At 53.9% G+C, this 14801-nt stretch overlaps 1 protein-coding gene across 1 annotated transcript; it reads left to right on the plus strand.

Moving 5' to 3' along the window:
- Nucleotides 1-552: 552 nt before the first annotated feature.
- On the plus strand, nt 553-14559 carry LOC142281733 (rRNA-processing protein FCF1 homolog). Its single transcript, XM_075332889.1, has 5 exons — nt 553-728; nt 2058-2125; nt 2202-2270; nt 14256-14404; nt 14483-14559. The coding sequence occupies exons 1-5, from the start codon at nt 726-728 to the stop codon at nt 14557-14559; spliced, it is 366 nt and encodes a 121-aa protein (XP_075189004.1). The 5' UTR covers nt 553-725.
- The last annotated feature ends 242 nt before the right edge of the window (nt 14560-14801 follow it).

The raw sequence follows: 14801 nt of genomic DNA on the forward strand, positions 1-14801 counted from the left end.
CCCTGGGTCACACACGCCCCCCTCCCCCTGGGTCACACACGCCCCCCTCCCCTCGGGTCACACACGCCCCCCTCCCCTCGGGTCACACACGCCCCCCTCCCCCTGGGTCACACACGCTCCCCTCCCCTGGGTCACACACGCCCCCCTCCCCTCGGGTCACACACGCCCCCCTCCCCCTGGGTCACACACGCCCCCCTCCCCTGGGTCACACACGCCCCCCTCCCCCTGGGTCACACACGCCCCCCTCCCCTCGGGTCACACACGCCCCCCTCCCCCTGGGTCACACACGCCCCCCTCCCCCTGGGTCACACACGCCCCCCTCCCCCTGGGTCACACAGGTCAGGCAGCACCAATCACAGCGCTGCGCTCATCCCTGGAACTGCCCACAAAACAAATGTTGGCGAATCAGCGGGGCGGTAATTACCATGGTAACCGCAACGGTCAACAAACCGTAAGCACGACAGCTGCCAGTCTCCGCTGTGTACAAGGCTATAGCGTGTGACCGCTGCAGCTAATCACCGACCCAACCACTGAGCTGCCATGTGCGGCGCTGCCCTGTGCCCTCAGGAGAGCTGAGGAGGCGGGAGCGGCTCTTCCTGGTCTGCAACGGCGGTCACGTGACTGCAGAGCTGCTTCCGGTGCACAGGTCGTGCTTCCGCTTTCAGTTTGTTAATGAGGTAGGAACAGAACTTCTGCGTTATCAACGTGCGACACAGAGCGGCAGCATGGTGAGTGCGGGAGCGTGACTGTGCCCCCTCCCGCCCGGGGAGCCCCCGACTGTAACCCCCCCTCTCCCCCTGCCCCCGACTGTAACCCCCCCCCCCCCCTCCCTGCCCGGGAGCCCCCGACTATAACCCCCCCCTCCCCTGCCCGGGGAGCCCCCGACTGTAACCCCCCCCTCCCCCTCCCCTGCCCGGGAGCCCCCGACTGTGACCCCCCCCTCCCCCTCCCCTGCCCGGGGAGCCCCCGACTGTGACCCCCCTCCCCCCCTCCCCCCCTGCCCGGGGAGCCCCCGACTGTAACCCCCCCCTCCCCCTGCCCGGGAGCCCCCGACTGTGACCCCCCTCCCCCCCTCCCCTGCCCGGGAGCCCCCCGACTGTAACCCCCCCCTCCCCCTCCCCTGCCCGGGGAGCCCCCGACTGTGACCCCCCCCCCTCCCCCTGCCCGGGAGCCCCCGACTGTGACCCCCCTCCCCCCCTCCCCCTGCCCGGGGAGCCCCCCGACTGTAACCCCCCCTCCCCCTCCCCTGCCCGGGGAGCCCCCGACTGTAACCCCCCCCCCCCCCTCTCCCCTACCCGGGGAGCCCCCGACTGTAACCCCCCCTCTCCCCTGCCCGGGAGCCCCCGACTGTGACCCCCCCCCCCCCTCCCCTACCCGGGGAGCCCCCGACTGTGACCCCCCCTCCCCCCCTGCCCGGGGAGCCCCCGACTGTAACCCCCCCTCCCCCCCTGCCCGGGGAGCCCCCGACTGTAACCCACCCCCCCACCCCCCTCCCCTGCCCGGGGAGCCCCCGACTGTACCCCCCCTCTCTCCTCCCCTACCCGGGGAGCCCCCGACTGTAACCCCCCCCCCCTCCCCTACCCGGGGAGCCCCCGGCTGTGACCCCCCTCCCCCTGCCCGGGGAGCCCCCCGACTGTAACCCCCCCCCTCCCCCTCCCCTGCCCGGGGAGCCCCCGACTGTGACCCCCCCCTCCCCCTCCCCTGCCCGGGGAGCCCCCGACTGTGACCCCCCTCCCCCCCTCCCCCCCTGCCCGGGGAGCCCCCGACTGTGACCCCCCCTCCCCCTGCCCGGGGAGCCCCCGACTGTGACCACCCCCCCTCCCCTGCCCGGAGAGCCCCCGACTGTGCCCCCCCTCCCCTCCTGCCCGGGGAGCCCCCGACTGTGCCCCCCCTCCCCTCCTGCCCGGGGAGCCCCCGACTGTGACCCCCCCCCCTCCCCCTGCCCGGGGAGCCCCCGACTGTGACCCCCAACCCCCTTCTTGACCGTTGTTGAACCCTTTGGGCCCCTCTCTTGGTTGCCGTTGTGTGAGTGTTGCTGTCTGCCTCGTTTCTTCCAGGGAAAACAGAAGAAAACAAAGAGATATGCAGTGATGAAGCGAAGGCTGAACCTGAAGGACCCGCGCATGTGAGTGCCAGTGACCACTCCAACTCACTGCGGAGGGGCCGCGTCCACACTCATCACTCTGCACTCTTCTCTCTAGAAAAGAAAAGGATCGAGCCGCATCTCACAAGAAGCCGAAGGACCCGAGCAGCATCAGGGAGAGAGAAGTGTACGACAACTAGACGGATAGGCGGTGGTCTCAGGTGATGTCACCGCTGATCTCTGGTGATGGATAGGAGGTGTTCTCAGTGATGTCACCGCTGATCTCTGGTGATGGATAGGAGGTGTTCTCAGTGATGTCACCGCTGGTCTCTGGTGATGGATAGGAGGTGTTCTCAGTGATGTCACCGCTGATCTCTGGTGATGGATAGGAGGTGTTCTCAGTGATGTCACTGCTGATCTCTGGTGATGGATAGGAGGTGTTCTCAGTGATGTCACTGCTGATCTCTGGTGATGGATAGGAGGTGTTCTCAGTGATGTCACTGCTGATCTCTGGTGATGGATAGGAGGTGTTCTCAGTGATGTCACTGCTGATCTCTGGTGATGGATAGGTGATGTTCTCAGTGATGTCACCGCTGATCTCTGGTGATGGATAGGAGGTGTTCTCAGTGATGTCACCGCTGATCTCTGGTGATGGATAGGCGGTGTTCTCAGTGATGTCACTGCTGATCTCTGGTGATGGATAGGAGGTGTTCTCAGTGATGTCACTGCTGATCTCTGGTGATGGATAGGAGGTGTTCTCAGTGATGTCACTGCTGATCTCTGGTGATGGATAGGAGGTGTTCTCAGTGATGTCACCGCTGATCTCTGGTGATGGATAGGAGGTGTTCTCAGTGATGTCACTGCTGATCTCTGGTGATGGATAGGAGGTGTTCTCAGTGATGTCACTGCTGATCTCTGGTGATGGATAGGAGGTGTTCTCAGTGATGTCACCGCTGATCTCTGGTGATGGATAGGCGGTGTTCTCAGTGATGTCACCGCTGATCTCTGGTGATGGATAGGCGGTGTTCTCAGTGATGTCACTGCTGATCTCTGGTGATGGATAGGAGGTGTTCTCAGTGATGTCACTGCTGATCTCTGGTGATGGATAGGTGGTGTTCTCAGTGATGTCACTGCTGATCTCTGGTGATGGATAGGAGGTGTTCTCAGTGATGTCACCGCTGATCTCTGGTGATGGATAGGAGGTGTTCTCAGTGATGTCACTGCTGATCTCTGGTGATGGATAGGAGGTGGTCTCAGTGATGTCACCGCTGATCTCTGGTGATGGATAGGAGGTGGTCTCAGTGATGTCACCGCTGATCTCTGGTGATGGATAGGAGGTGTTCTCAGTGATGTCACCGCTGATCTCTGGTGATGGATAGGAGGTGTTCTCAGTGATGTCACTGCTGATCTCTGGTGATGGATAGGAGGTGTTCTCAGTGATGTCACTGCTGATCTCTGGTGATGGATAGGAGGTGTTCTCAGTGATGTCACTGCTGATCTCTGGTGATGGATAGGAGGTGTTCTCAGTGATGTCACCGCTGATCTCTGGTGATGGATAGGCGGTGTTCTCAGTGATGTCACTGCTGATCTCTGGTGATGGATAGGAGGTGTTCTCAGTGATGTCACCGCTGATCTCTGGTGATGGATAGGAGGTGTTCTCAGTGATGTCACCGCTGATCTCTGGTGATGGATAGGAGGTGTTCTCAGTGATGTCACTGCTGATCTCTGGTGATGGATAGGCGGTGGTCTCAGTGATGTCACTGCTGATCTCTGGTGATGGATAGGAGGTGTTCTCAGTGATGTCACTGCTGATCTCTGGTGATGGATAGGAGGTGTTCTCAGTGATGTCACCGCTGATCTCTGGTGATGGATAGGAGGTGTTCTCAGTGATGTCACTGCTGATCTCTGGTGATGGATAGGAGGTGTTCTCAGTGATGTCACCGCTGATCTCTGGTGATGGATAGGAGGTGTTCTCAGTGATGTCTCTGCTGATCTCTGTGATGGATAGGTGGTGTTCTCAGTGATGTCACTGCTGATCTCTGGTGATGGATAGGAGGTGTTCTCAGTGATGTCACCGCTGATCTCTGGTGATGGATAGGAGGTGTTCTCAGTGATGTCACTGCTGATCTCTGGTGATGGATAGGAGGTGTTCTCAGTGATGTCACTGCTGATCTCTGGTGATGGATAGGAGGTGTTCTCAGTGATGTCACTGCTGATCTCTGGTGATGGATAGGCGGTGTTCTCAGTGATGTCACTGCTGATCTCTGGTGATGGATAGGAGGTGTTCTCAGTGATGTCACTGCTGATCTCTGGTGATGGATAGGAGGTGTTCTCAGTGATGTCACCGCTGATCTCTGGTGATGGATAGGAGGTGTTCTCAGTGATGTTACTGCTGATCTCTGGTGATGGATAGGTGGTGTTCTCAGTGATGTCACTGCTGATCTCTGGTGATGGATAGGCGGTGTTCTCAGTGATGTCACCGCTGATCTCTGGTGATGGATAGGTGGTGTTCTCAGTGATGTCACCGCTGATCTCTGGTGATGGATAGGAGGTGTTCTCAGTGATGTCACTGCTGATCTCTGGTGATGGAGAGGAGGTGTTCTCAGTGATATCACCGCTGATCTCTGGTGATGGATAGGCGGTGTTCTCAGTGATGTCACCGCTGATCTCTGGTGATGGATAGGAGGTGTTCTCAGTGATGTCACTGCTGACCTCTGGTGATGGATAGGAGGTGTTCTCAGTGATGTCACCGCTGATCTCTGGTGATGGATAGGCGGTGGTCTCAGTGATGTCACCGCTGATCTCTGGTGATGGATAGGCGGTGTCCTCAGTGATGTCACCGCTGATTTCTGGTGATGGATAGGAGGTGTTCTCAGTGATGTCACCGCTGATCTCTGGTGATGGATAGGAGGCTGTTCTCAGTGATGTCACTGCTGATCTCTGGTGATGGATAGGAGGTGTTCTCAGTGATGTCACTGCTGATCTCTGGTGATGGATAGGCGGTGTTCTCAGTGATGTCACTGCTGATCTCTGGTGATGGATAGGAGGTGTTCTCAGTGATGTCACTGCTGATCTCTGGTGATGGATAGGAGGTGTTCTCAGTGATGTCACCGCTGATCTCTGGTGATGGATAGGAGGTGTTCTCAGTGATGTCACTGCTGATCTCTGGTGATGGATAGGAGGTGTTCTCAGTGATGTCACTGCTGATCTCTGGTGATGGATAGGCGGTGTCCTCAGTGATGTCACCGCTGATCTCTGGTGATGGATAGGAGGTGTTCTCAGTGATGTCACTGCTGATCTCTGGTGATGGATAGGCGGTGTTCTCAGTGATGTCACCGCTGATCTCTGGTGATGGATAGGAGATGTTCTCAGTGATGTCACTGCTGATCTCTGGTGATGGATAGGCGGTGGTCTCAGTGATGTCACCGCTGATCTCTGGTGATGGATAGGCGGTGTCCTCAGTGATGTCACCGCTGATCTCTGGTGATGGATAGGAGGTGTTCTCAGTGATGTCACTGCTGATTTCTGGTGATGGATAGGAGGTGTTCTCAGTGATGTCACCGCTGATCTCTGGTGATGGATAGGAGGTGTTCTCAGTGATGTCACTGCTGATCTCTGGTGATGGATAGGCGGTGTTCTCAGTGATGTCACCGCTGATCTCTGGTGATGGATAGGAGGTGTTCTCAGTGATGTCACCGCTGATCTCTGGTGATGGATAGGAGGTGTTCTCAGTGATGTCACCGCTGATCTCTGGTGATGGATAGGCGGTGTTCTCAGTGATGTCACTGCTGATCTCTGGTGATGGATAGGAGGTGTTCTCAGTGATGTCACCGCTGATCTCTGGTGATGGATAGGAGGTGTTCTCAGTGATGCCACTGCTGATCTCTGGTGATGGATAGGAGGTGTTCTCAGTGATGTCACTGCTGATCTCTGGTGATGGATAGGCGGTGTTCTCAGTGATGTCACTGCTGATCTCTGGTGATGGATAGGAGGTGTTCTCAGTGATGTCACTGCTGATCTCTGGTGATGGATAGGAGGTGTTCTCAGTGATGTCACCGCTGATCTCTGGTGATGGATAGGAGGTGTTCACAGTGATGTCACTGCTGATCTCTGGTGATGGATAGGAGGTGTTCTCAGTGATGTCACCGCTGATCTCTGGTGATGGATAGGAGGTGTTCTCAGTGATGTCACCGCTGATCTCTGGTGATGGATAGGTGGTGTTCTCAGTGATGTCACTGCTGATCTCTGGTGATGGATAGGAGATGTTCTCAGTGATGTCACCGCTGATCTCTGGTGATGGATAGGAGGTGTTCTCATTGATGTCACCGCTGATCTCTGGTGATGGATAGGCGGTGTTCTCAGTGATGTCACCTCTGGTGATGGATAGGCGGTGTTCTCAGTGATGTCACTGCTGATCTCTGGTGATGGATAGGCGGTGTTCTCAGTGATGTCACCTCTGGTGATGGATAGGCGGTGTTCTCAGTGATGTCACTGCTGATCTCTGGTGATGGATAGGAGGTGTTCTCAGTGATGTCACCGCTGATCTCTGGTGATGGATAGGCGGTGTTCTCAGTGATGTCACTGCTGATCTCTGGTGATGGATAGGCGGTGTTCTCAGTGATGTCACCGCTGATCTCTGGTGATGGATAGGAGGTGTTCTCAGTGATGTCACCGCTGATCTCTGGTGATTGATAGGTGGTGTTCTCAGTGATGTCACTGCTGATCTCTGGTGATGGATAGGAGGAGTTCTCAGTGATGTCACTGCTGATCTCTGGTGATGGATAGGCGGTGTTCTCAGTGATGTCACCGCTGATCTCTGGTGATGGATAGGCGGTGTTCTCAGTGATGTCACTGCTGATCTCTGGTGATGGATAGGAGGTGTTCTCAGTGATGTCACTGCTGATCTCTGGTGATGGATAGGAGGTGTTCTCAGTGATGTCACTGCTGATCTCTGGTGATGGATAGGAGGTGTTCTCAGTGATGTCACTGCTGATCTCTGGTGATGGATAGGAGGTGTTCTCAGTGATGTCACCGCTGATCTCTGGTGATGGATAGGAGGTGTTCTCAGTGATGTCACCGCTGATCTCTGGTGATGGATAGGAGGTGTTCTCAGTGATGTCACCGCTGATCTCTGGTGATGGATAGGAGGTGTTCTCAGTGATGTCACTGCTGATCTCTGGTGATGGATAGGTGGTGTTCTCAGTGATGTCACCGCTGATCTCTGGTGATGGATAGGTGGTGTTCTCAGTGATGTCACTGCTGATCTCTGGTGATGGATAGGAGGTGTTCTCAGTGATGTCACCGCTGATCTCTGGTGATGGATAGAAGGTGTTCTCAGTGATGTCACCGCTGATCTCTGGTGATGGATAGGTGGTGTTCTCAGTGATGTCACTGCTGATCTCTGGTGATGGATAGGAGGTGTTCTCAGTGATGTCACCGCTGATCTCTGGTGATGGATAGGAGGTGTTCTCAGTGATGCCACCGCTGATCTCTGGTGATGGATAGGTGATGTTCTCAGTGATGTCACCGCTGATCTCTGGTGATGGATAGGAGGTGTTCTCAGTGATGTCACTGCTGATCTCTGGTGATGGATAGGAGGTGTTCTCAGTGATGTCACTGCTGATCTCTGGTGATGGATAGGAGGTGTTCTCAGTGATGTCACCGCTGATCTCTGGTGATGGATAGGAGGTGTTCTCAGTGATGTCACTGCTGATCTCTGGTGATGGATAGGAGGTGTTCTCAGTGATGTCACCGCTGATCTCTGGTGATGGATAGATGGTGTTCTCAGTGATGTCACCGCTGATCTCTGGTGATGGATAGGAGGTGTTCTCAGTGATGTCACTGCTGATCTCTGGTGATGGATAGGAGGTGTTCTCAGTGATGTCACTGCTGATCTCTGGTGATGGATAGGAGGTGTTCTCAGTGATGTCACTGCTGATCTCTGGTGATGGATAGGCGGTGTTCTCAGTGATGTCACCGCTGATCTCTGGTGATGGATAGGAGGTGTTCTCAGTGATGTCACTGCTGATCTCTGGTGATGGATAGGAGGTGTTCTCAGTGATGTCACTGCTGATCTCTAGTAATGGATAGGCGGTGTTCTCAGTGATGTCACTGCTGATCTCTGGTGATGGATAGGCGGTGTTCTCAGTGATGTCACCGCTGATCTCTGGTGATGGATGGGAGGTGTTCTCAGTGATGTCACCGCTGATCTCTGGTGATGGATAGGAGGTGTTCTCAGTGATGTCACTGCTGATCTCTGGTGATGGATAGGAGGTGTTCTCAGTGATGTCACCGCTGATCTCTGGTGATGGATAGGAGGTGTTCTCAGTGATGTCACTGCTGATCTCTGGTGATGGATAGGAGGTGTTCTCAGTGATGTCACCGCTGATCTCTGGTGATGGATAGGAGGTGTTCTCAGTGATGTCACCGCTGATCTCTGGTGATGGATAGGAGGTGTTCTCAGTGATGTCACCGCTGATCTCTGGTGATGGATAGGTGGTGTTCTCAGTGATGTCACTGCTGATCTCTGGTGATGGATAGGAGGTGTTCTCAGTGATGTCACCGCTGATCTCTGGTGATGGATAGGCGGTGTTCTCAGTGATGTCACTGCTGATCTCTGGTGATGGATAGGAGGTGTTCTCAGTGATGTCGCCTCTGGTGATGGATAGGCGGTGTTCTCAGTGATGTCACCGCTGATTTCTGGTGATGGATAGGAGGTGTTCTCAGTGATGTCACTGCTGATCTCTGGTGATGGATAGGAGGTGTTCTCAGTGATGTCACCGCTGATCTCTGGTGATGGATAGGAGGTGTTCTCAGTGATGTCACTGCTGATCTCTGGTGATGGATAGGTAGTGTTCTCAGTGATGTCACTGCTGATCTCTGGTGATGGATAGGAGGTGTTCTCAGTGATGTCACTGCTGATCTCTGGTGATGGATAGGCGGTGTTCTCAGTGATGTCACTGCTGATCTCTGGTGATGGATAGGAGGTGTTCTCAGTGATGTCACTGCTGATCTCTGGTGATGGATAGGCGGTGTTCTCAGTGATGTCACTGCTGATCTCTGGTGATGGATAGGAGGTGTTCTCAGTGATGTCACCGCTGATCTCTGGTGATGGATAGGAGGTGTTCTCAGTGATGCCACCGCTGATCTCTGGTGATGGATAGGCGGTGTTCTCAGTGATGTCACCGCTGATCTCTGGTGATGGATAGGAGGTGTTCTCAGTGATGTCACTGCTGATCTCTGGTGATGGATAGGAGGCGTTCTCAGTGATGTCACCGCTGATCTCTGGTGATGGATAGGTGATGTTCTCAGTGATGTCACCGCTGATCTCTGGTGATGGATAGGAGGTGTTCTCAGTGATGTCACTGCTGATCTCTGGTGATGGATAGGAGGTGTTCTCAGTGATGTCACTGCTGATCTCTGGTGATGGATAGGAGGTGTTCTCAGTGATGTCACTGCTGATCTCTGGTGATGGATAGGAGGTGTTCTCAGTGATGTCACCGCTGATCTCTGGTGATGGATAGGAGGTGTTCTCAGTGATGTCACTGCTGATCTCTGGTGATGGATAGGAGGTGTTCTCAGTGATGTCACTGCTGATCTCTGGTGATGGATAGGCGGTGGTCTCAGTGATGTCACTGCTGATCTCTGGTGATGGATAGGAGGTGTTCTCAGTGATGTTACTGCTGATCTCTGGTGATGGATAGGAGGTGTTCTCAGTGATGTCACTGCTGATCTCTGGTGATGGATAGGAGGTGTTCTCAGTGATGTCACTGCTGATCTCTGGTGATGGATAGGCGGTGGTCTCAGTGATGTCACTGCTGATCTCTGGTGATGGATAGGAGGTGTTCTCAGTGATGTCACTGCTGATCTCTGGTGATGGATAGGAGGTGTTCTCAGTGATGTCACTGCTGATCTCTGGTGATGGATAGGCGGTGTTCTCAGTGATGTCACTGCTGATCTCTGGTGATGGATAGGCGGTGTTCTCAGTGATGTCACTGCTGATCTCATAGGAGGTGTTCTCAGTGATGTCACTGCTGATCTCTGGTGATGGATAGGAGGTGTTCTCAGTGATGTCACCGCTGATCTCTGGTGATGGATAGGCGGTGTTCTCAGTGATGTCACTGCTGATCTCTGGTGATGGATAGGAGGTGTTCTCAGTGATGTCACTGCTGATCTCTAGTAATGGATAGGCGGTGTTCTCAGTGATGTCACTGCTGATCTCTGGTGATGGATAGGAGGTGTTCTCAGTGATGTCACTGCTGATCTCTGGTGATGGATAGGCGGTGTTCTCAGTGATGTCACCGCTGATCTCTGGTGATGGATAGGAGGTGTTCTCAGTGATGTCACTGCTGATCTCTGGTGATGGATAGGAGGTGTTCTCAGTGATGTCACCGCTGATCTCTGGTGATGGATAGGAGGTGTTCTCAGTGATGTCACTGCTGGTCTCTGGTGATGGATAGGAGGTGTTCTCAGTGATGTCACTGCTGATCTCTGGTGATGGATAGGAGGTGTTCTCAGTGATGTCACTGCTGATCTCTGGTGATGGATAGGCGGTGTTCTCAGTGATGTCACCGCTGGTCTCTGGTGATGGATAGGCGGTGTTCTCAGTGATGTCACTGCTGATCTCTGGTGATGGATAGGAGGTGTTCTCAGTGATGTCACCGCTGATCTCTGGTGATGGATAGGAGGTGTTCTCAGTGATGTCACCGCTGATCTCTGGTGATGGATAGGAGGTGTTCTCAGTGATGTCACTGCTGATCTCTGGTGATGGATAGGCGTTGTTCTCAGTGATGTCACCGCTGATCTCTGGTGATGGATAGGCGGTGTTCTCAGTGATGTCACTGCTGATCTCTGGTGATGGATAGGCGGTGTTCTCAGTGATGTCACCGCTGATCTCTGGTGATGGATAGGCGGTGTTCTCAGTGATGTCACTGCTGATCTCTGGTGATGGATAGGAGGTGTTCTCAGTGATGTCTCTGCTGATCTCTGGTGATGGATAGGAGGTGTTCTCAGTGATGTCACCGCTGATCTCTGGTGATGGATAGGAGGTGTTCTCAGTGATGTCACCGCTGATCTCTGGTGATGGATAGGTGTTCTCAGTGATGTCACTGCTGATCTCTGGTGATGGATAGGCGGTGTTCTCAGTGATGTCTCCGCTGATCTCTGGTGATGGATAGCAGGTGTTCTCAGTGATGTCACTGCTGATCTATGGTGATGGATAGGAGGTGTTCTCAGTGATGTCACCGCTGATCTCTGGTGATGGATAGGAGGTGTTCTCAGTGATGTCACCGCTGATCTCTGGTGATGGATAGGAGATGTTCTCAGTGATGTCACCGCTGATCTCTGGTGATGGATAGGAGGTTTTCTCAGTGATGTCACTGCTGATCTCTGGTGATGGATAGGAGGTGTTCTCAGTGATGTCACTGCTGATCTCTGGTGATGGATAGGAGATGTTCTCAGTGATGTCACCGCTGATCTCTGGTGATGGATAGGTGGTGTTCTCAGTGATGTCACTGCTGATCTCTGGTGATGGATAGGAGGTGTTCTCAGTGATGTCACCGCTGATCTCTGGTGATGGATAGGAGGTGTTCTCAGTGATGTCACTGCTGATCTCTGGTGATGGATAGGAGGTGTTCTCAGTGATGTCACTGCTGATCTCTGGTGATGGATAGGAGGTGTTCTCAGTGATGTCACCGCTGATCTCTGGTGATGGATAGGAGGTGTTCTCAGTGATGTCACCGCTGATCTCTGGTGATGGATAGGCGGTGTTCTCAGTGATGTCACCGCTGATCTCTGGTGATGGATAGGAGGTGTTCTCAGTGATGTCTCTGCTGATCTCTGGTGATGGATAGGCGGTGTTCTCAGTGATGTCACTGCTGATCTCTGGTGATGGATAGGAGGTGTTCTCAGTGATGTCACTGCTGATCTCTGGTGATGGATAGGCGGTGTTCTCAGTGATGTCACTGCTGATCTCTGGTGATGGATAGGAGGTGTTCTCAGTGATGTCACCGCTGATCTCTGGTGATGGATAGGAGGTGTTCTCAGTGATGTCACCGCTGATCTCTGGTGATGGATAGGCGGTGTTCTCAGTGATGTCACCGCTGATCTCTGGTGATGGATAGGAGGTGTTCTCAGTGATGTCACTGCTGATCTCTGGTGATGGATAGGAGGTGTTCTCAGTGATGTCTCCGCTGATCTCTGGTGATGGATAGGAGGTGTTCTCAGTGATGTCACTGCTGATCTCTGGTGATGGATAGGAGGTGTTCTCAGTGATGTCACCGCTGATCTCTGGTGATGGATAGGCGGTGTTCTCAGTGATGTCACCGCTGATATCTGGTGATGGATAGGAGGTGTTCTCAGTGATGTCACTGCTGATCTCTGGTGATGGATAGGAGGTGTTCTCAGTGATGTCACCGCTGATCTCTGGTGATGGATAGGAGGTGTTCTCAGTGATGTCACCGCTGGTCTCTGGTGATGGATAGGAGGTGTTTTCAGTGATGTCACTGCTAATCTCTGGTGATGGATAGGAGGTGTTCTCAGTGATGTCACTGCTAATCTCTGGTGATGGATAGGAGGTGTTCTCAGTGATGTCACTGCTGATCTCTGGTGATGGATAGGAGGTGTTCTCAGTGATGTCACCGCTGATCTGTGGTGATGGATAGGAGGTGTTCTCAGTGATGTCACCGCTGATCTCTGGTGATGGATAGGAGGTGTTTTCAGTGATGTCACCGCTGATCTCTGGTGATGGATAGGAGGTGTTCTCAGTGATGTCACCGCTGATCTCTGGTGATGGATAGGCGGTGTTCTCAGTGATGTCACTGCTGATCTCTGGTGATGGATAGGCGGTGTTCTCAGTGATGTCACTGCTGATCTCTGGTGATGGATAGGAGGTGTTCTCAGTGATGTCACTGCTGATCTGTGGTGATGGATAGGAGGTGTTCTCAGTGATGTCACTGCTGATCTCTGGTGATGGATAGGAGGTGTTCTCAGTGATGTCACCGCTGATCTCTGGTGATGGATAGGCGGTGTTCTCAGTGATGTCACCGCTGATCTCTGGTGATGGATAGGCGGTGTTCTCAGTGATGTCACCGCTGATCTCTGGTGATGGATAGGCGGTGTTCTCAGTGATGCCACTGCTGATCTCTGGTGATGGATAGGAGGTGTTCTCAGTGATGTCACCGCTGATCTCTGGTGATGGATAGGAGGTGTTCTCAGTGATGTCACCGCTGATCTCTGGTGATGGATAGGAGGTGTTCTCAGTGATGTCACCGCTGATCTCTGGTGATGGATAGGCGGTGTTCTCAGTGATGTCACTGCTGATCTCTGGTGATGGATAGGCGGTGTTCTCAGTGATGTCACTGCTAATCTCTGGTGATGGATAGGAGGTGTTCTCAGTGATGTCACCGCTGATCTCTGGTGATGGATAGGAGGTGTTCTCAGTGATGTCACTGCTGATCTCTGGTGATGGATAGGAGGTGTTATCAGTGATGTCACCGCTGATCTCTGGTGATGGATAGGTGATGTTCTCAGTGATGTCACTGCTGATCTCTGGTGATGGATAGGAGGTGTTCTCAGTGATGTCACTGCTGATCTCTGGTGATGGATAGGAGGTGTTCTCAGTGATGTCACCGCTGATCTGTGGTGATGGATAGGAGGTGTTCTCAGTGATGTCACTGCTGATCTCTGGTGATGGATAGGAGGTGTTCTCAGTGATGTCACCGCTGATCTCTGGTGATGGATAGGCGGTGTTCTCAGTGATGTCACCGCTGATCTCTGGTGATGGATAGGCGGTGTTCTCAGTGATGTCACCGCTGATCTCTGGTGATGGATAGGCGGTGTTCTCAGTGATGTCACTGCTGATCTCTGGTGATGGATAGGAGGTGTTCTCAGTGATGTCACCGCTGATCTCTGGTGATGGATAGGAGGTGTTCTCAGTGATGTCACCGCTGATCTCTGGTGATGGATAGGAGGTGTTCTCAGTGATGTCACTGCTGATCTCTGGTGATGGATAGGCGGTGTTCTCAGTGATGTCACCGCTGATCTCTGGTGACTGTTGCCGCTCGTGTCGGTGGGGTTGTACAGGGCTGCGTCTGTCGCACACCGTAGCGCAGGTCTGTGCCTGCTTGTACTTGCCGTGGGCAGGTGCTCACTCTCTATGTTTGCCTCCATTTAGTCCACAGGTCCCCTCCTGCCTGTTCTTCCAGTATAACACTAATCTCGGACCCCCGTACTATATCCTCGTGGACACCAACTTCATCAATTTCTCCATTAAAGCCAAGCTGGACCTGGTGCAGTCAATGATGGACTGTTTGTATGCAAAGTGTAAGTAGTGGGGACGTGTCTTGCCTTCAGTAGCCGCTACGTGGCTATATATAACGCCATCATATCTCCTTTCTATAGGTGTTCCCTGTATCACTGACTGTGTGATGGCAGAACTGGAGAAGCTGGGGCAGAAATACAGAGTTGCTCTCAGGTGAGATCTCAGATTGCAACTGTTCTATGTATAAGCAATCCGAGCCAGGAGATGTGGGGAGCTGCTGTGTGGCCCGTCTGTGGGGCGGTTGTCTGGTGGCGGTGTGGGGCGGTTGTCTGTTGGCGGTGTGGCCCGTCTGTGGGGCGGTTGTCTGGTGGCGGTGTGGCCCGTCTGTGGGGCGGTTGTCTGGTGGCGGTGTGGCCCGTCTGTGGGGCGGTTGTCTGGTGGCGGTGTGGCCCGTCTGTG

Source organism: Anomaloglossus baeobatrachus, unplaced genomic scaffold (assembly GCF_048569485.1).
Source record: "Anomaloglossus baeobatrachus isolate aAnoBae1 unplaced genomic scaffold, aAnoBae1.hap1 Scaffold_4819, whole genome shotgun sequence".
In the NCBI taxonomy this organism is placed as follows: domain Eukaryota; kingdom Metazoa; phylum Chordata; class Amphibia; order Anura; family Aromobatidae; genus Anomaloglossus; species Anomaloglossus baeobatrachus.